At 40.4% G+C, this 21,501-nt stretch overlaps 1 protein-coding gene across 5 annotated transcripts in view; it reads right to left on the reverse strand.

Moving 5' to 3' along the window:
* Positions 1-21,501, reverse strand: part of ERBB4 (erb-b2 receptor tyrosine kinase 4) — a 1,155,234-nt gene that overhangs the window by 586,800 nt on the left and 546,933 nt on the right. For all 5 annotated transcript variants that reach the window (XM_067470344.1, XM_060781240.2, XM_067470353.1 and 2 more), the window contains exon 3: positions 2,726-2,912. In XM_067470344.1, coding sequence (XP_067326445.1) covers positions 2,726-2,912 — 187 coding nt within the window. The remainder of the gene's footprint in view (positions 1-2,725; positions 2,913-21,501) is intronic.

Here is a 21,501-nt window from a genome sequence, read left to right on the forward strand (position 1 = left end):
CAACTGCGCCCGGACCTTGGGAAGTCAGATTTGTCCATGGTAGTCCATGCTCTTGTTATATCCCGTTTAGACTACTGCAATGTGCTCTACGTGGGGTTGCCTTTGAAGCTGCAAATAGTCCAATGCACTGCAGCCATGTTGTTAACAGGGGCGTCACACAAGGAGCATATAACCCTCCTGTTGTGGCAACTCCATTGGCTGCCTATTAGCTACCAAGCATGATTCAAAGCGCTGGCTTTGGTCCAACATACCTGTCCCAATGTATCTCCCTCTATGAACCAGTTTATTGATTAAGATCTTCTGGGGAGGTCCTGCTCTCAGCCCCACTGGCCTCACAGTTGTGGCTGGTGGGGACGAGGGACAACACCTTTTCAGTGGTGGCCCCCCAGCTGTGGAACCCCTTCCCAAGTGAAATCAAGTCAGCCCCCTCTCTCCTGACCTTTAGGAGACATCTAAAGACCTGGCTGTGGGATCAAGTGTTTGGCCCATCATAGAAATATTTAAATTTAAACTGAAAGTGCAATGACCCAGGACTGTTTATGGACAACATCTCTATCTCTGTGTGATATGTGATGCTATTTTATATGATGTATTTATTTATTGATTGATTTCGCACACTTCTACCCCGCCCTTCTCAACCCCTGAGGGGGGATTCAGAGCGGCTTACAAAAAAGGCACAATTCGATGCCAACAAACAGATAATGAAATAAACATGTATCAGCAGCAGTTACAAAACAATTAAAAACAATCCCATTATACATCACAATTAATAAAAACCAATCTAATATTCAACGTTCGCCAAGCTCAGGATCCGTAGTTCATTCCATATTGTCAATCCTATCAATTCTAGTCATCATTGTCCTTTGTCTATCCGCCAGATTACCCAAAGGCCTGGTCCCATATCCATGTTTTCAATTTCCGTCTAAAAGAGAGGAGGGATGTTAATGACCTAATTTCCCTGGGAAGCGAATTCCACAGGCGAGGGGCCACCACTGAGAAGGCCCTGCTCCTTGTTCTCACCAACCTCACTTGTGATAGAAGTGGGGCCAAGAGCAGGGCCTCCCCAGAAGATCTTAAACTCCGAGGCAGGACATAGAAGGAGATATGTTCGGATAGGTATGCTGGGCTGGAGCCGTATATTGGTTTTGTAGGTCAAAACCAGCACTTTGAATTGTGCTCGGAACTGGATCGGCAGCCAGTGGAGCTGACATAACAGAGGGGTGGTATGTTCCCTGTATGACGATCCGGTGAGTAATCTGGCCGCTGCCTGCTGGACTAATTGAAGTTTCCGAACAGTCTTCAAATGCAAACCCACGTAGATTACCTATTTGGGATGTAACAAGAGCGTATTTAATAATGTTTAATGTGTTTTTTAGGGGAGGGTCAATTTTAATGTTTTATATTGTTTCTATCGAAGGCATTGAATTGTTGCCAACACTGAGAACTGCCCTGAGTCCCCTTTGGAGTTGAGAAGGGTGGTATACAAATATCACAAATAAATAAAGAAATAAACCACTCAAATCCTATGACAGTTGAATTGCATTGTAACTGCTGTGATCCCAACTAGAGGTCCGAAGTAAGAAACATCTGGATTCAGGATACAGCACAATGTGAAAAAATAACACCAAGAAACACACACATTTTTCCTTCCTAAATCATGCAAACAACATATCTGCAGATCTGTAAAAACAGATGTTATCATATCATACAATCAGGTCCTCTACTCATACGCTTCCAACAATCTTAATTTGTACTGATTGACTAAGAAGTGGTTATCATGGGACCGACTGTACCAGACCTGTTTGGACAGCACACTATTGTCAGCATACTATCCTGGGTACATTTATGTAGCATTTCAAAATGCTCCTAAATTCCAGCACCTTTTGTCTGAACCCTTTTGTCTGAACCCAGCACCTTTTGTCTGAACTGGCCTACTCTTCCTCATTCTATTAACACTTAAGAACTCCAATATTCATAGAACAATAAAGCTGAATATTCATCAATATCAAAAAAACTGGATATGACTTCAAAAAATGTAAAACATAATAGCTTCAGAAATATCTATTCACTGAAGGAAACATCCTTTGAACATAACGTATATGAAACAATGTAGTGACTATGTCGTCAGTATATAAAGTAGATACTGTGAAGAGCTAAGTCTACAATAAAACCACTTGCTCACAACTCCATCACATAATTCACACTTTAATAATATGCACCATCATTTACATTTCATTATCTCCAATGGAATTTACTTCCACCTGAGCCAAAACGTTAAGCAATATTTCTGGTTAGGTGCCAGAGCACAAATTGGGTAAATTCATTTGAAAATCTTGGCTAATGTGAATTTCATTTTCAACCCTACAGTTGATCAATATACATAAGCTGTGCACTCAAACATAAACTATATTGATACCATAGCTGTTTACAACCCAGGTCCAACAACAAATAAGGTGTTTGCTGCATTTGATGCATGCAAACTAAGAAAACAAAACACAAATACAAAGAACAACACCATCGCATATAAAATTGTTATGTTATAATTCTACATTTCAAGGTGGAAGTACCCTTGAGGAACAGATTGCAAATCCAACGGAATATCTTTTTTTTTTTTTGGTTCTGGGATGCATCTTTGTATATTTTCTTTCCACAAAGCCAACAAATTCTTCTACCAGTAGGACTGATAAAAAGGCTCTATGTATCTATGCCCAAGTCCTTCTCTTACCAGTCAGATTCTTCAGTCCAAGCCTTCTGAGTCCAAGGCTACCATCCTTTTTGTAGTTAAGGAAAATGGCCAATGCTGAACGATCTTCATAAAGCTTGGTTCCACGAATGATGCGCAGATTCTCCAGGGGAAGGTACTCAAACTGATTCAAAGCTACCAAGACATAGCCTGTGACTTCTCGGATAGACTGCAAGATACAAAAGAACAATGTAATTGGTTATTAATATGGGTCTATGCATAATTTTAAGTTAAAATCTCCAAGGAGGTTTGCAAAGAATGCTAAAATTGAATATACTGTAATATGCTGAAAAATCACTTAAGATGTAGGTAAATTTACAAAATTGCAGCAAACAAGAATCTATTTATAAAAACATATCAACAATTCTCAATACCCTTTGTGGTTGTAGTGGACATTATTTATTATTATTATTTATTTACCATATTTATATCCGACCCTTCTCACTCTGAAGGGGACTCAGAGCAGCCTTACAATCAGCAGCAATTTGATGCTGTATCAACAAACAATAAAATAAACATATACATGAGGATAAAGAAATAAAAGCAATATAAACATTACAACACATTTGAAGAGGCATGAATGGAGGGTGAAAGAGAGAAATGTGCCAAGAGAAAGGCGTGTCAAGTCAACCCCGACCGAGGACCGCCTTCCACCTGGAAACCAATGCCCTCACTGCAGGAGATGATGCAGGTCAAGAATAGGGCTCCACAGTCACCTATGGACCCACAAGAATCCTGGAAGACTATCCTACTTGGCCAACAAGGGATCGCCTAAGTAAGTCAGTAAGTAAGTAAGTACAATCTAGTTAAAGACCCTTTCGGGGGGGGGGGGGGGATACCAACCTCAATGCTTTGAACTGGATTAAATGAGTGTACACTGCCATATAATCCAGTTCAAAGCAGATAATCTGGATTTTATATGACAGTATTACAGGGCCTGAGCCCCCTTCTACACTGTCCTTATATCCCAGGATCTGATCCCAGGTTATTTGCTTTGAACTGGATCATATGAGTTTCCTCTACCATATAATCTGGGATAAGAAGACAATCTGGGATCAGATCCTGAGATATAGTGCAGTGTGGAAGAGGCCTGAATTTCACTTTCCTCTATGTCTGATTATTTTTCAGTCTCGGTATACACTCAAACATTCCTACCCCTGCAAGCATCTTACAAGACCAAGACATGGAAGTAATGCATTGCAAGTAACAAAGTAACTTGCAAGAAAGTAATGATAGTGGAGGTGCAGCAATTAATGTGCGATAAAGTTACATTCTCTGTGTTTTTGTATTCTTTTATTTTTCAAGATCATTTTCAAGATCTTTAATTGCATTTTGGCAGAAAATGACCTATATATGTTGCTTGTTTGTGGATTAATAATTGAAATAATTGTTGGGAAATGCAACTAGTAACACACTTCTTTGTGACATAGTGACAAGACATAATGAATCACTTTTCAAACAGACTGAGAAACAGGAATAAATTCCTTTTAAAAAGCAATTTTCTAATCTCTCAGTTGGACTATGTGAAAAAGGGCACTGAACAAGATGGAGTTTTGGTGTAATATAAGTTCATTTAAGGAACTAGATTTGGCTTTGTAGCTGTTATAACTTTGCTTTTGAAGTGGCCAAAATACAACTTGTAGGCCACATTTGACCAAACCACACAAAATCCCCATAAATCTGAGAGTAGATATGATAGCCATGTATAAATATGTGAGAGGAAGCCACAGGGAGGAGGGAGAAAGCTTGTTTTCTGCTTCCCTGGAGACTAGGATGCGGAACAACGGCTTCAAACTACAAGAGAGGAGATTCCATCTGAACATGAGGAAGAACTTCCTGACTGTGAGAGCCGTTCAGCAGTGGAACTCTTTGCCCCGGAGTGTGGTGGAGGCTCCTTCTTTGGAAGCTTTTAAACAGAGGTTGGATGGCCATCTGTCAGGGGTGATTTGAATGCAATATTCCTGCTTCTTGGCAGGGGGTTGGACTGGATGGCCCATGAGGTCTCTTCCAACTCTTTGCTTCTATGATTCTATGAAATCTGTGAAAACATATGACAATACTCCCCCCCCCCCCCCCGCAATCCTTGCCTCTATGAACATCCCATAACCTGCACTATTCTCCATAACTCTGTCTTTCATTACAGCTCCTCTCAAAATGGGGACAGAAAGTAGCATCACTTTCTGCTGCTATTTTAAAAGGGTCTGCAGTACAAAATGGACACATTTAGGCTTCCTGGGAAGGTGCTGGGAAGAAATCAGGTTAGTTATGCCATATTTCAACCGAGTTTATTTGCATGCCAGTAGGAAAATTAAAACATCTCAAAGCATCTACAGCTCCACTTGATTTATATTCATCATCTTCATCTGGAAAGTCTTGGACAAAAATGGAACAGGGCCTTCTTCTCTTCCAGCTCTTCAGTTGTAGAGATGAGAAGTCAAGTTGCCTCTTTTCCATGCGCTGTTGTCAGAACAAGTTAATGAGATGACCTCTGAAGATAAGGGTATGTCAACATGAGCCATCCTTGTTCCAAAACGCTTAATTCAAACAAAAGGTCTGTGACCGATAACTTGTGCTCTTTAAGACTAAGTTCCATCCATTTATACTTTAGGGGAAATCTACCAGCTCTGAATCTCTGAGCTGCAGATGCTGTTGGAAACGACTTCTGTCCCCTCCTATCTAAGGGAGTCCTGGCTTGTACTTGAATGAGGCTACATAAGAGAGTTGTTCAACCATCTGTTAGCTCAGTAGCTTCCAATGCTTTTTGTCTAGCCAAAAAAAAGCCTCTGTTGGCATCAGACTGAGAAAGCAAGAAGAAACAGAGGTTTGATATAAGGAGGGAGCAAATGAGAGGATGGATCTTCACTTTGGACGACACTGCCTTCTACATCATGATGTAGACTGTGTCTACATCATGCAATTCAGTGATGATTTTGAGAGAAAGAGATGGGGGAACATCACAGCGTCTCCCTTTGAAGTTAGTCGTGAAGTGTAGCAGAAGGTTTGCCAGATCTTCAAAGAATAATTCCTGACCGGATACCAAAGGCAAGCAGAAAGAAAATTCCACAAGCATCCTCGACACCCAGAAACCCTTCTTAGTAATTCCACCAAAGCTACTAGCCTCGAAGACATTTCCTAGCCCACCCGCCTAAGCACCACAGGGTAACAGCCTCTGGGGGAAAGAAAAAAAGACAGAATACATGTTCATAATAATAACAACCATGTGCATTGCCCTGGTTGTGACACCATATTACCCTTCAGTTTATTTTGACCATTGTTTCTTGAACAAATCGGGAGATAGTTCAAAGATACCCAATTTTGTTTTGTTGTCCTGCTTTTTTGGTATGGTGCTGTGAACAGCCAATTCTACCCTGAGGTCCTTAGTGGCTCACAACTTTTAGCCAAGGCATCATCACCCGTTCTCTTACCATTTGCCAGCTGAAGAAACAGGACAGGGAGAAAGAATATTCTCTTTCTCAAATATTTTCTACTGCTCTTGGCATTGCCTTGGGCAAGCCACATTTCTGTCAGCCTTTCTTCAGAGACCTGCCTCATGAAAACTTCTGAGGGGTTTGTCAATTCTATCCACCTAACTTTTTCAAACAAACAGCGTTCCAACAGGAAGGCATCTGTTGATGCATGTTCTAAGATTGTAATATCATGGCTAATGTTGGTTTATATCTCATATCAGTTCATATCATAAAAATCACTGGGAGATGTGATAATAGTTCATCAGTAGGAGGCAAAGTAGCTGAATTTTTTATAATATCTTTATTTGTTTTTTCCCCCTGGTACATCACTTTGGGGACTCTATTGGAATCAGAAGTGATACATAAGCACCATAAATAAACCAGTACAGGCTTAGCCTCTCTCAGAAGGGGGTTTTACAACCTAGGAGCAGTCATCAAGAAGACCCTCTTTTAAATGCCCACCAGACATGACTCCTTGTTGTTCATTTGTTCCGTCATTTCTGACTCTTCGTGACCTCATGGACCAGCCCACACCAGAGCTCCCTGTCAGCTGTCACCACCACCAGCTCCTTCAAGGTCAATCCAATCACTTCAAGGATCCCATCCATCCATCTTGCCCTTGGTCCACCCCTCTTCCTTTTTCTTTCCATTTTCCCCAGCAGCATTGTGTTCTCTAAGCTTTCCTTTCTTCTCATGATGTGGCCAAAGTACTTCATCTTTGCCTCTACTATCCTTCCCTCCATTGAGCAGTCGGGCTTTATTTCTTGAAGTATGGACTGGTTGGATCTTCTCGCAGTCCAAGGCACTCTCAGAACTTTCCTCCAGCACCACAGTTCAAAAGCATCTATCTTCCTTCGCTCAGCCTTCCCTATGGTCCAGCTCTCACATCTGTAGGTGACTATGGGGAATACCATTGCTTTAACCATGTGGAGACATGACTCTATGGGTGATGGAATCTGCATAGTCCCCAACAGGAATGAACTGAACCTCACTCAAAGGTGTGTATAAAACAGAGTCTTACCAAACATCCTACAAATTGTCTCTACCAGCAACTGTACCAGGGAAACCACTTTGAAATGAGAAAAGTACCGATACCCCAAAACATGAGGCACATAATAGAACTCTCCACTAATACATCTTAAATAGGTATCCTGTTCTCCTGAAGCAACCAGAATAGCATCTCCTGGGAACATTCCCTAGGTTCACATCACCAGCATCCAATATCATTGCTGGTCAGTCTTTGAATAAAGACAACAGTTTTTTTGGGTTTTTTGGGGGGGGGGGAGTTTGTACTTTATTACAATTTTAAACTGCTAGTACTCTCAAATCTGGACATCTTCAAGGGATTTAGATTTACAGCTTCAGAACACTTTTACAGGATTTTAGTCTTGATGATAAACCAGTTACTCTGTACACAAGTTTAACTGCCCATCTTGATTTTTTGCCAAATTGAAAACAATTCAGAGGCTATTCAGATCTGTGTGTCCCAAGGTACAGAAAAAAACTCCTGTTTCTTGAAAAAGAATCTGTCACACATTCATATTATCAGTTACACAAACTTAAAATTCAAGGAGCATACACAAAGCTATACATCTGTATCATTTTATTAGGAATAAATCTGAATAGGTTATGAAGAAATTAATCCATTGAGTCTGAAGAATTTCCAAAATCTGTCTTCATGAAGATATGTTCACCAATAAACAGTTAAACTTTAGCAAAACTACTATACACTGGGTAAAACAGGCCGATACCAAAAAGCAACATGCAACAAAAAAGACAACAGTTTTATTAGTGATAAAAAGCTAATTAAAATATTGGCAATAATTTAAGCCTAGGAGTGTTGTATGTACAGAACTTAGTACAAAGCAACTAAGTTGTAACTGACAACTTCATCAGATGGAGGAAGAACCAGCAGCATACTCCAGTTCACCATCCCTTTAAGCACGGAACCCGCCAGCTCCCATTACACAACGTATTACTATTTCTGATGGACTCTGTGCTTAAAGTAGTGGTGAACAGGAGCATGCCGCTGATTCTTATTCCATCTGATGAACTCATCAGTTACAACCTAGTTGTTTTGTTCTAAGTTCTTTCCCCCTGTGGGATTGTTCTATGGGTAAGCTGGATGATGCGGGGTGTGGGGTGCCGGGTTCCCCATGCCCCCCAGATTCGCCACAATATGAGATGATTCCAGCAGTCAGTGTGAAAAGGTCCTAAGGGCCATTTCCTATCAATCTATGCATTTCCTTCTATGAAGTTGTTGCAATAGCTTTAGAATAACAAAAGTGCGTGCTTTATATATAAATGTTATTTGATGGATAGGTTAGGAAAGGAGAAATATGACAGTGCCCCCCCCCCCTCATTTTTTCAAAGACAAAGACTGGAATGATTTTTCCACTCATAATTCTAATCCAAATTCTATAAGCACAACTATTTCTAGGGTGGACAGAACCATGCTTTATAGTTCTGCCATTAAGCTTGTGGCAACCTCCACTGGATTATTATTACTGTTGGTGCAGAACACTTGATGGAAATAAAGCACTGAAGGGACAAGCAGTGGTGTCACTAAAGTTGGTGTCACCCAGGGAAATAATGCATACTAGGACCTCTTTCCATACCAGATCATACAATAATGCTATATCTAAAATACCTGAAAATTTGACAAAATCAATGACTATAGAATAACACCAGCAGTCACAAACACAATAGCTTGTACAATGAACACACTACAATGTCAATGCAGACAAAACCACATGGTTTGAAGCATTCATTGTAGTTGGATAACAATGACAGCTCCAAACAAAGTCCATGCACATTAGAAGGTTGAAAAAGTTAATCACTATAAGTTTTTGGCTTTCTAGTAAGCTGGGTTTACATACAACGTTTTGCAGTTATTTCTAATTGCAAGAAATAACTTGCAATTAAAAACAATAAAGTTCCCTGCACCAACTTTTTATAGGTAATAATTTTGGTGTCACTCCCTGATGGTATCACATAGTGGTGTCAAATGGTGATCCCACTGGGAACATACCAGCAGATTTTGTCCACCTCCCCTCACCACCAGTGCACAACCCTGGAAGAACCATTACTGCCATGAGCTACTGTTCAATATGTTGAATTAAAAAGTTGTCCTTGACTACAAGCAAAAAATTTACATTTCTAAGCTCATTGTTGAAATCTATTCAGTATAAACCTAAGGTATATATGGATAATATATATATATATGTGCAGCACTTCTTCAAATATGTGAGTGAAGCAATAAGCCTGAACATCAAAGTAACTTTGCAGATCAAAGAGGAATTTGTTAACATGCAGTGAATCCTAACACTAATCTATACCTCATGGATCATGAATGCTGCATAGATATTCCTAAAGACAAAATTCACTGAGCTACACAGCTACAAAGTGGACATCTAAATACTACACAATATCATATGTCTACTGAGCTCTACATGTTCTTGCATTCTTCTATTTGCACCAGAACATACTACCAAATCTATTGCTTATAGCCAAGCCCTTTGACACAACCACATGTGCTCAAACTCCCAATACAGGGACGCATGATAAGCATTTCTCAAACTACAAAACAAACCAACAAGCTACTACACATTAAAAGAAGAAAATGAGAGAATATAGTAGCTGTCATGCACAGCTCCAAGTTAAGACCACCTAAAGACATTATCAATGAGACACAAACCATTTTTGAGAACAATGCTATCCTCTTTTAGACTTCGAGTGACAGTCAGCCAATATGGCTGCTTCTGTAGGATGTGATGTTGGTGAATCCTGGCAGTTCCTACAGCAGCATGTTTGCTAGTGCTGGCAGCTTCAACACTTTTCCAACCACGGACAGTGGCCAGTTTGGTTCAGCAGAAACAATTGTCACTGGTACAGAAGAGAAATGATTTGATCACACAAGGTAAGTGATGGTAACTGGCAGACTGGCAGTGGGATGTGCACGACATCATGTGATAGGTTTGCCTCCCTCATGACATAAAGTCCAAGATGCTTCTTGAAATAGCACATAATTAATGTATGTGCTATCCTGTTAAATGACACAGTATACAATGATGACCACAGTGATGCATGGCAAGATCACCTTAACATGGCCAGTCGCCAACCAGAATCTGCCAAACTATCCAGATTGCCATCCTGCTTTTCCTGTCTATGGTTGTACACTGCAACTATTCTCTCCACCCTCATTGCTTTGACTGAAGTCAACCAGAGTAATAGAGAACACTGAGAAGGCACTGTGAATCAATGGGAGATTTCCTCCTCTCTTTCCTTCCCTAGTGCACTGACTCTCAGGCTGGAGTCAAAGTAAATGATGGGGAAGGGGTAGCTGCTGTGTTGTGCCAGAGACTGTCATGATATGAGGGTGGAGGACACTTAGGATGGCCACTCATAGGTGCCCACTCCCTCCCATCTCCAGAGCATCTAAGGGAGTTCTCATTGGGGTCTGATTGGGCCCGATTTGGGGTAGAGCATGCTGGACTGGTCCCAATTTAAAGATCCATAGACGTGCCTCTACATGTGGTTTGTAGTATGCATGGGCCTGCCAAGGTTGATGTATTCACAAAATTTATTTATTTATTTATTTACAGCTTTTATATTCCGCCCTTCTCACCCCGCAGGGGACTCAGGGCAGATTACAGTGTACACATATATGGCAAACATTCAATGCCAATTTTTGACATACAAACATATACAGACATACACAGAGGCTATTTAACTTTTTCTGGCCGCCAGGGGAGCTGTCACTTTAATCGTCCAGCTGCAAGTCTGATGAAGCACTTCCACATTCCCCGCTGGAATGTTTTGCTGGAGTCTTCTTTATGGCCTTGTAAATAAGTTAATTTAGCCTCCTCACACTTTAAGGTGGTACCTTATTTTCCTACTTGACAGATGCAACTGTCTTTTGGGTTGCAAAGGTCGACAACAGGCTACACACAATTGGTTGGAAACCCACTCTAACCCGGGCCGGCTTCAAACTCATGACCTCATGAGCCAGCTGCGCCACGATCCTGGTGCAAAACACACTCTTAAATTTTAGGGGCCAAACTCACTGCTGAAATACTGTGGGGAAATAGCTAAAATGTATTTAAACTAACAGAAAATGCTTTAAAGGGAACTTGGAGGTATTCTGTTGCAGGTTTTCCATTTTATTTCCTAGGTTGTTGCTGAATTTCAGAAGCACTGTGACACTGGCAATGTGCAGCTTGCACTATGTGTGGGGAAACAAAAAATACCCTTGGATATGCCAAAGTTTTCCACCCCGATTTAACATGATATTAAATATATACATGAAGCAGAGATTCATCCATAGTTATCAGAATGGCTAAAAAGAACCAGTACATTCATAGGTAATTGTAATGCTGAATTCAGAGGTAATTGCCATTCTGCTCGCTTGTGGACTTTGTGGAAGTATCTGGTAAGTTGCTGCAGAAAGCCGTATGCTGAATTACACCAGCCTTTGCTCTGACTAGCAAAGCTTTCCTTGCATTTTATTTGATTCCAAGCAAATCTGGGAACTGTGAAGACCAGGGGGTCCAACTGCTCGCTATATATCCAATGCTAAATCCTCTATTACATTACTTGGCTTTGAAAGTCTTTGCTAAGATTTGGCTGTAATTACATAGTGGCCTGCTTGATGGAGAACGTGAAGCAATGAAATCCAGAGAATGCCACTTTTATCCTAGTATCTGTTCATCTACTTCCTTGTTAAATTTGGCTGTGAAAATCTATCGGCACTGCAAACTATGCTGATACTTTTCTGTTCTGCTGACGCACTGACAACAAGCTTCTTCAAAGCTATTTTTCTCTCGAACATTTACAAAAACCCCTTTCACAATACTACCAAGTCAAAAATCAATAATAAAACAAACAATCTTTTCACCAATTTCTGTAATCAGCACAGAAAACCCCTCATTTACCTTTATAGCATTTGGGTCTGGAAAAGAAAATCTTGTAACAAGTCAATGATTTAATGCATGTTTTATGCAGGATTCACATTCTTCCCACCTCCCCAGGAAGTCTAATACTAATACAAATAATGATTTTTCTGGATGAATCTACATGTTTAACAGCCATTGTATTTGGTGTTCCATGCTGCAAGCGGCATCCAATTCAACTGGGATATATATTTGAAACATGTTGTCCTTTACTGCTTTATTAAAATACTTAAAACAAACCATGCTGGTGAAACTGAATTATTGTCATCCTACATAGCTAAAGATTGGAATGTTGTTGGTTTTGTATTTTTTTTTAAAAGAAGCAACCCATTGCTATTTCTTGTTATTTAAATAGTACTATTTAAATAGTAATGTGTTGTTAAACTATAACTTTTACTTATTTTTAATTATTAGTGTTTGTACATGCATTACACATATGAAAATGGGCCAAAAGTGTCCTAAAACATGACTTGATCGTCATTATACCTGAAATAATGCTTTTGAGATATTTGCAACCATTTTAACATTTTTTAAAGTATATACACAATAATTTAAAGTAGCTAAAAAGTAATTTTAATTGTTAGACTGTTTACCCATGTCACTGTCTTCCCCTTGTCAAAATTTTATTTTGGCTGGTCTTGCACAACCACACAACTTCCTGACGTCTAACCAATTGAAGAAATATAAAAGCATGTTTTTGGTCTTGTGGAAGTGCACAGTTTCAAAATTTAAAAACAAATTAAATCAAAAGGGAAACACAGTAAATATAGAGGATGTCCTATGAGGAGCTGGAGATGTTTCTCCTGCAGAAGGGACAGATGAGTGGAGAACATCATAGCCATGTTTAAATATTTGCAAAGATGCCATAAGGTAGAGGTAGCAAGTTGTATTCTGCTGCTCTGGAGACTAGATCTCAATGGAGCAATGGGCTCAAAATGCAGGATTTTTTTTTTTTTGTCGTGTCAGGAGCATCGCTTCTGTTGTGAGAGAATTGGCTGTCTGCAAGGACATTGCCCAGGGGACGCCCGGATGATTTGATGTTTTTCTCATCCTTGTGGGAGGCTTCTCTCATGTCCCCGCATGAGGAGTTGGAGCTGATAGAGGGAGCTCATCTGCCTCTCCCTGGATTTGAACCTGCGACCTGTCAGCCTTCAGTCCTGCCGGCACAGGGGTTTAACCCACTGCGCTACCGGGGGCTCCTATTGCAGGGAATGAGATCCACCTGCACATTAGGAAGGACTTCCTAGCTGTAAGAGGTGTTCAGCAGTGGAACTCTCTGCCTTGGAGTGTGGTGGAAGCTCCTTCCTTTGAGGTTTTTAAACAGAGGCTGGATGGCCATCTACTGGGGATACTTTGATTGGGCTTTTCCTACATGGCAGAATTGGGTTATGATTCTAGAGAACATTTATGGTCTTTCAATGGAAAACCTACAATCTGTTTGACCACTTCTGGCAATGCCAACACCACAACTGGTTAATCCACTTCTTTCAATGGGAAACCTAAAATATTTTAACAGAGGGTGGGCTGCCCATGACCTGATGGGTGTACCATCACACATCAAGTACCACACTTCTGATGCATATGGAGAAATAAAGAATGAACAAAAATGATTGAAATCCTGTCTTATGAAAGGAAGTGTCTGCAGATCCTTTGCACACAGCTTCCTACAGGTTATTGATATACAGAATATAAATACTGTAAATAAATAAATGATATATAAATTGATGAAGAGGACTGTGCATCATGTGATATCATGTTTTCACTGTTAAAACAATTTACAGACTTTATCAGAGAAAAACTTTAAACTCCTAACATGTTCAATACAATCAATGCCGCCTAAGTACTGTTACTAAAACAATGTTGACAAGGAGCAAACAAAGGTGTTTTGTCTTATGATCTTTAATTCTTCTTTGTCAACAGTCAAATGAAATAGAGACAACTAACAGAGCAAACTTTGCCTTCTCTTTAGAAAAACAAATCAATGGGCAATTAGGGAGGCAGAAGTTTCTCACAAGCTTCGCAGGGATTTCAAAAAATTGATTAAGAAAGGATAGCTTTGTGGTTAACACACCAAAGGAGAATAGGGATCAATTTCTGGCTCTATTCCAAACTTATCAGCAGGCTTTAAATGTGTTCCCTGTCATTCCAACCCAGTAATATAACTAAGTTTTTCGGTCACATTATGTTGCACTAAACTAGATATGCAAATAATATTCATAATTATTCATTTCTAGGTTTCTAAGTGAGAGCTCCCAGTGCCACAGTGGGTTAAAGCACTGAGCTGTTGAGCTTGTTGATCGAAAGGTTGCAGGTCCGATTCCGGGGAGCGGCATGAACTTCCGCTGACAGCCCCAGCTCGAAAACATGCATATGTGAATAGATCAATAGGTACTGCTCCGGTGGGAAGATAACGGCACTCCATGCAGTCACACCTGCCACATGACCAGGTTATGGACAACACTGGCTCTTCAGCTTAGAAATGGAGATGAACACCACCCCCCAGAGTTGGGCAAAACTGGACTTCATGTCAGGGGAAAATCTTTACCTTTACCTTAAGGTATTTAAGTGGCTCACAAATGAGAGAAGAATAACACAAGAACATTTTCTCTCTCTGAAAATGAGGAAGAACTTCCTGACTGTGAGAACCGTTCAGCAGTGGAACTCTCTGCCCCGGAATGTGGTGGAGGCTCCTTCTTTGGAAGCTTTTAAACAGAGGCTGGATGGTCATCTGTCAGGGGTGATTTGAATACAATATTCCTGCTTCTTGGCAGGGGGTTGGACTGGATGGCCCATGAGGTCTCTTCCAACTCTTTGATTCTATGATTCTATGATTCAGTATTGAAGTGTCTGAAGTTTGTTTGCATGAACACATTTGTTCATTATGAAAAACCAAGTGTTTTCTCTGAAGAAAAATGATTCCCTGTCCAGAAAACACTGTTACTATGCACAAAAAAATGTTGTCTATGCGGAAAACACTGGTTCCTACACATGATGTTCAAAAATGAAGAGAATACTGCAGAGACATACCATTTTGACCTGCAGCAGGGAGAAATCTACACTATGTGAGGAGAAAACAATCAATGGTTTACATCTTTACACTAAGAACAATTGACAATTGCATGGTCAGTACACATGCCCTCTTTCGTTTTTTTAAAAAACCCCACAGTTCATTCATCTGGAAAATATGCATCTAGAAAGTACAGTTTAAGAGCTTTCGATTTCAGTGAAAAGTAATTTCTATGAGAAACAGGATACTTGGGAAAGGTGATACAAACTCACTGCCAGGCATTTCTTTTCATGTGGCAAAAAGGGCAGTTGGGCACTGTTTGTTTATGTACATTTGCATGTAATGTGCAGCTTGGTATATTACTGAAGCAGTAGCCTAAATATATATGGCTAGACGGCTCCCTGGGTCTGGCTACAGGGATTGGACAACCCCCCTATTGCAGCAGCTTCACAGACTGCCAGTTTGTTTCCAGGCACAATTCAAAGTGCTGGTTTTGAACTTTTAAATCCTAGATGGCTCAAGTCCAGGCTATTTGGCTAACTGCATTTCCTGTATGAATCTGCCTGGGCCTGGCTTTGGTGGAAATGAGAAAGAGGGCCTTCCTTCTTGGTGGTTGCCCCTCAACTGGAACTGCCTTCTTCCCAGGAAAGCCAAAATGCCCCCCCCCCCACCCTTTATACTTGTTTCAAACCACTTCATTGGATGTGTTGCAATAGCAGATTCCCAGTTTACACCTTATTTATTTTCTGGTTATTTAATATTTATTGTTTATTTTACTTAAGCGATATGTGTCTTTACTGTTCTAAGGTAACACAAACCCTATGTAAAATCATACTATGTATTTTTGACATTAATATTGAAATCTGAAATATATACAAAAAGTCCTTCAGGTGACAAGTTAAACCTTTTTTAAATTCAGACAGGCTTTTAAAGAAGGAGGTTTGAAAGATAAAATCAGAGGGTACTGTGATTTTAGAATTTCAATTGGTTTTAAGGGTTTAAAGAGTTTATTTTTTTAATACTGTTAATGTTTAATTCCCTTTCAATATTTGTATATTTTTTAGATTTTAAATTATATTAGTTTTATTGTGGATCAGTTTGAGTCTCTTTTTTTGACAGATAAAGCATGATACTATTACTACGACTACTACTACGACTACGACTACTACTACTACTACTACTAATAATAATAATAATAATAATAATAGATTGTGCAGACACACTGCAAGCAGAGGCATAACACCATTGCTCAGATGATTCACTGGAACTTGTGCCACAAATACCATCTGCCCGCAATAAAGAACTGGTGGGATCGCAAACCGGAAAAAGTTACAGAAAATGAACACGTCAAGCTACTCTGGGACTTCCAAATTTAGACAGACAGAGTTTTGAAGCAGAATACTCCTGACCTCACAATCGTATGGATTGTCAATGTTGCAATCCCAGGTGACAGCAGGATTGAACAGAAGCAACTGGAAAAGCTGACACGATATGAGGATTTAAAGATCGAACTGCAAAGACTCTGGCACAAGCCAGTAAAGGTGGTCCCAGTGGTGATCGGCACACTGGGTGCAGTGCCTAAAGACCTTGGCATGCACTTAAACACAATCAACGCTGACAAAACTACCATTTGCCACCTGCAGAAGGCCACCTTACTGGGATCTGCATGCATTATTTGCCAATACATCACACAATCCTAGACACTTGGGAAGTGCCAACGTGTGATCCAATACAACAGCCAGCAGAGTAATCTTGTCTGCTGTGGACTCATCTTGTTGTGTTCCAAATAATAATATATTTGCTACAGTCTCTTTAGACACAGTGGTGTTTAATTCTGTGTAAACACTGGGAACTAATAACCATGGATTTATGGTACAAAGGTAGCAAACCAGCACAAAAGCAGGACCGTCACCTTTGATGATGGTCAACACTGTATGACATCCACTGCTTGCTTGTCACTGATTGTGTTATAGTTCTGGTATTAACCTGGTGCAACAAAGTCTGGATGCCTCTGTTACACAAAAATGTCATTAGGGAATGGGAATATCTGGCTCTTCCCACCATCTCCCATTCCCCTATTAAGGCAAATAAAAGTTCCATTTTGTATCCCCTCCCCCAGACTGCACAAAATTGAAAAAAAATATTTTCTACCAAAATGACTTTAGAAAGGGACCTGGGTGAGGGCACAGTTTCCTGCCAAACAGGAAATCCAGCTATTGAGAGGTAAAGTGGAGTAGCTGTGCCATTATACAGGTATCCAGTAAGGAAGGTGACCATTCTGGTAAGTACCCAGGACCATTGGTTATGCAAATGCCACAGGATGGCAGCTTCATGTGATAGCCTTCCATGTTGTCTTCAATATATCTATGCTGTTGAATCCATTGAATTCATGCACTTATGTTTGCATATGTACATTAAAATACTCTCAACAATATAAAAATGATTTTCTGACAAATACAAATTCAACTGAAATTGTCTAAAAACCTTGTGAGCTCTCTTTCCCACTCCTTGTGGAATATCCTTCTGTAACATCAGTGTAGATGAAATTGTGATCTTAAGTGTTTGTGAGCATCAGTAGTTTCCCAGATCCACATTGTAAGCTTCAGTGAAGTCTGGGCACAGTGGCAGATCTTCTTTGCATAGATCATGGATAATAAAAGAGAAGAAAGGGGGAAATGATTCTTTATCTTTTCCAGAGTGTAGTCTAAAAGTGAGTGATGCATTATCACAGAAGCCCTCTTGTCAGCCACGGGGGGGGGGGGGGGGGTAGTCTAAGAATGCATGAGCTGTAATTTTAGGTCAGGTATACTTTTACTGGAAGTAAAAATAACTGTTGCATTATAACAGGTGTTCTATAAAAAGGTTCTTGGTTAGCCTAGATGACTAAATGCCTCTGTTTCAACCTTTTATTATAGGGATGGTCAAACTCTATCCCTGGGGCTGCATAAGCCCTCCTCCAAGGCTGCTTTTGCATCCTTTTGTGATGAAGAGTCCTATTTTTGTTTTCATGTCTGCATCTACTACAGGGCTTTTAACATACAAACACCTGCCTTTTCAAATGCAATTTTGGGTTTATTATTTTTTTAAAAAATACAAGCCTCCCAAGGATTCAAGGGGCATATGACTGACCCCTCAACCTGCTGCATTTGTACACTTTCTAAAAACTTGGATTGAAGTTTGTCCTCTGATCTGTCCTAATTCTGCTTTAACTGGAAACATTTAGAAATCTGGAGAGTACAGTTTTTCTGCAGATTTGAGTTCTTCATGTTGATTTATGAATTCTCCCTTATATAGCTACATACTTGGGGCCACATAAAAATTTTGGGACATATAAAGAATGGGACCAACTGTGGAATATGGAGATGAAATACGTATATGCGGCAGAATTAAAAGATAATCACTACAAAATGATATACAGATGGCACATGACTCCCCAAAAGCTGAATATAATGTACAAGAAAACTTTGAACAAATGCTGGAAATGTGACTCCCAAGTGGGGACATTTTATCATCTTTGGTGGACCTGTCCCACAGCCAAAAGGTACTGGAAGGAAATTCAAGACCTATCCCAAGAAATACTAAAAATCACGATCCAAATGAAACCGGAATACTTCCTGCTGGGCATTACTGACGACATAGAACTAGACCCCAACCAAGATATCCTCTTTACTTACTTCATGTCAGCCGCCAGAATTGTGTATGCCAGGAAATGGAAACTGAAAGAAGCTAGTTCAACAGAGGAATGGTTACATAAAATCTGGGACTTGAAAGACATGGACAAGTTAACATATTACCTGAAAGAGTATACAGGAACACCTATGAAAAGAACAGATTGGAAGCAATTTGAAGACTTTATGAGTACCAACAACGAGAAGGAAGAAACAGGGCCTTAATAGAAGATTAGAAAGGCAAAACAAAGCATAACTTAATTTAAGAAACATTAAGGAAAAATTGACAGGACGAAGAGCCGCGATAAGAAACGAAGGAAAAACTAAAGACAAGAAAAGGATAAGAACGTCGGAAGGAAGATTGGGAAGTCAACACCCCCCCCCCAATCGTACTACCCTTATCCTTCCCCAACCCCTTATCCATCCTGCCCCCCATCCCCGCACCTTCTCCCCTTCCCCCTCTACCTTGATATCCTTACCCAACACCCCTCCCTACTATATATATACTCTGTAAAACCTCAATAAAAATTATAATAAAAAAAATTAGGACAGAAAGGGGCTACAAATTTAAGAGGATATGGTATAGAGCAGGAGTGGGGAAAGTGTCATTCACAGGTGGCATATAGCCCCAGGACCTCACTTTTCTGGCCACATCTCCCAACTTGTTTTTAAATTTTTTAAAAAATACTGTGCATAATTTTTCACAAGTCCCTTCCTCCTAGGAAAACCCAGAAAGCCCCCAAACATGCAAAAAAATATCCCTCAAGGATCCAAAGTCCCACACCAAGTGGAGTCCCTTTCAAGATAGTGACAAGAACTGAAACGAAGATAGTAGGCATGGTTAGGTTCAGTCGGAATCTTCGTAATTCAGAATAAATTCAGAAATATTTCCTTTTTGAAGCAATTTTGAAGTTTTTAAGGAAACCGGAAGTCCCATTGCCCTTCCGAAGCTTTTTCCGCCATTTCTCTTACGAATCAGTAAGTGAGTCGGAAATGATTCAGCTTTTCTTCCTTTCCCTCCTGCATCACTCCTGGGCGAGAGCCGCAGTTTAACTCAGTGTGGATGGATTTCCTTCGCTTTCCTTTATCTCCCGTGTCAGTCCTGGGTGAGAGCCGCAGTTTAATCCAGTTTGGATGGATTTCCTTTGGTTTCCTTTATCTCCCACATCAGTCCTGGGTGAGAGCAACGGTTTAACCCAGTGTGGATGGATTTCCTTCAGTTTCCTTTCTCTCCCGCGTCAGTCCTGGGCAAGAGCTGCAGTTTAACCCAGTTTGGATGGATTTCCTTAAGTTCCCTTTCTCTCCCCATTAGCCCTGGGTGAGAGCAGCAGTTTAACCCAGTTTGCATGGATTTCTTTCCTTTGCTTCCCCCTCCCCCAGAATAAAACTACTACTTTCAATGTAAAGACCACCCAATGAAACAGGAAACAACACTCTGAAACCATTAACAAAGGATTAGGGAGTCTCAGAAGTTTTGAAAAGTTTGGAACTTTTTTCTGTGAAAATCGGAATTGACTAAATCCGAACCACCAGTGCCCTCTATATCCGACATGAGTTTTGAACCATTTTTTGGGGATCAAACAAGCCTAGAAGATAGTTTACCTTACTACAGAGGTGGTCCATAAAGTGTCATGGAGGGGGAGCAGGAGAGAGAGAAGGAATTGGCCCCCATCTCCAAGCCATTGACCACCTCTATTATAAGGTGTGGTACACGGATATACATAAACTATTGTTCTGTGCAACCAAGGGTATATCTGCACTGTCCGGTGAATGCAGTTTGAATGCTATGAAATCATTGGAGATGTACTTTGTTGAGGGACCTGCACTCTATAACAGAAAAGGCTTAAAAACTGTATCTCCCACCAGGCCTTTGGGGGGGGGGGGTGTTAAAGGTTCAACCCCCCATCCCAAAATGTGTCAAATAAAAAAAAAAACCCTGTTCTACTCATGAATTGGTTAACCAATCAAAATTCATGAGTAAACCAGTTTTTTTAACCTGACACATTTTGGTAGTGGGGGGGAGGGTGAGCCATTCACCACCACCACCCAGCTATGGACCAGTCTCCCAATATTCCATAGTATTCAGCTATTACAGTTGCATTGGTTGGTGCAGCCCGTCCTTTGCACTTTGAATGGTGGAAGCAGTCAAAATATTTAGCCATATTTAAATATTTTAAAGAATGTTACAAGGAAGAGAAAGCAGGTTTGATTTCTGCTGCCATGGAAAATAGGACTCAATAGAGCAATGAGTTCAATTACAAGAAAGGAGATTCCATTAGAACATTAGGAAGAACTTCCTGACTATAAGAGCTGATCAACAGTGGAACTCTGTGGTAGAAGCCCCTTCCTTAGAGGCTTTTAAACAGAGAATGGATGTCCATCTGTCAGGGGTATCTTGATTGTGGTTTTTCCACATGGCAGAGGGTTGAACTGGATGGCCCATATGGTCTCTTCCAACTCTATGATTTTATGATTCTATGAGTCTTGTTCATATGAAACCTAGATTTCCAGCTGCAATGCTGCATGTTTGCACTGTTGCCCTTTGCTTAATGGTGTTTTCATGGATGAGTGGTTGACCTTTCTACAGAACGGTTCTGCTTCCCACATTGCCAGTATCTGTTACAATATTTTCTTATCCTCATTTGGCCTGCAGGCCATGAATACT

Source organism: Anolis sagrei, chromosome 1, assembly GCF_037176765.1.
Source record: "Anolis sagrei isolate rAnoSag1 chromosome 1, rAnoSag1.mat, whole genome shotgun sequence".
NCBI classification, from domain to species: domain Eukaryota; kingdom Metazoa; phylum Chordata; class Lepidosauria; order Squamata; family Dactyloidae; genus Anolis; species Anolis sagrei.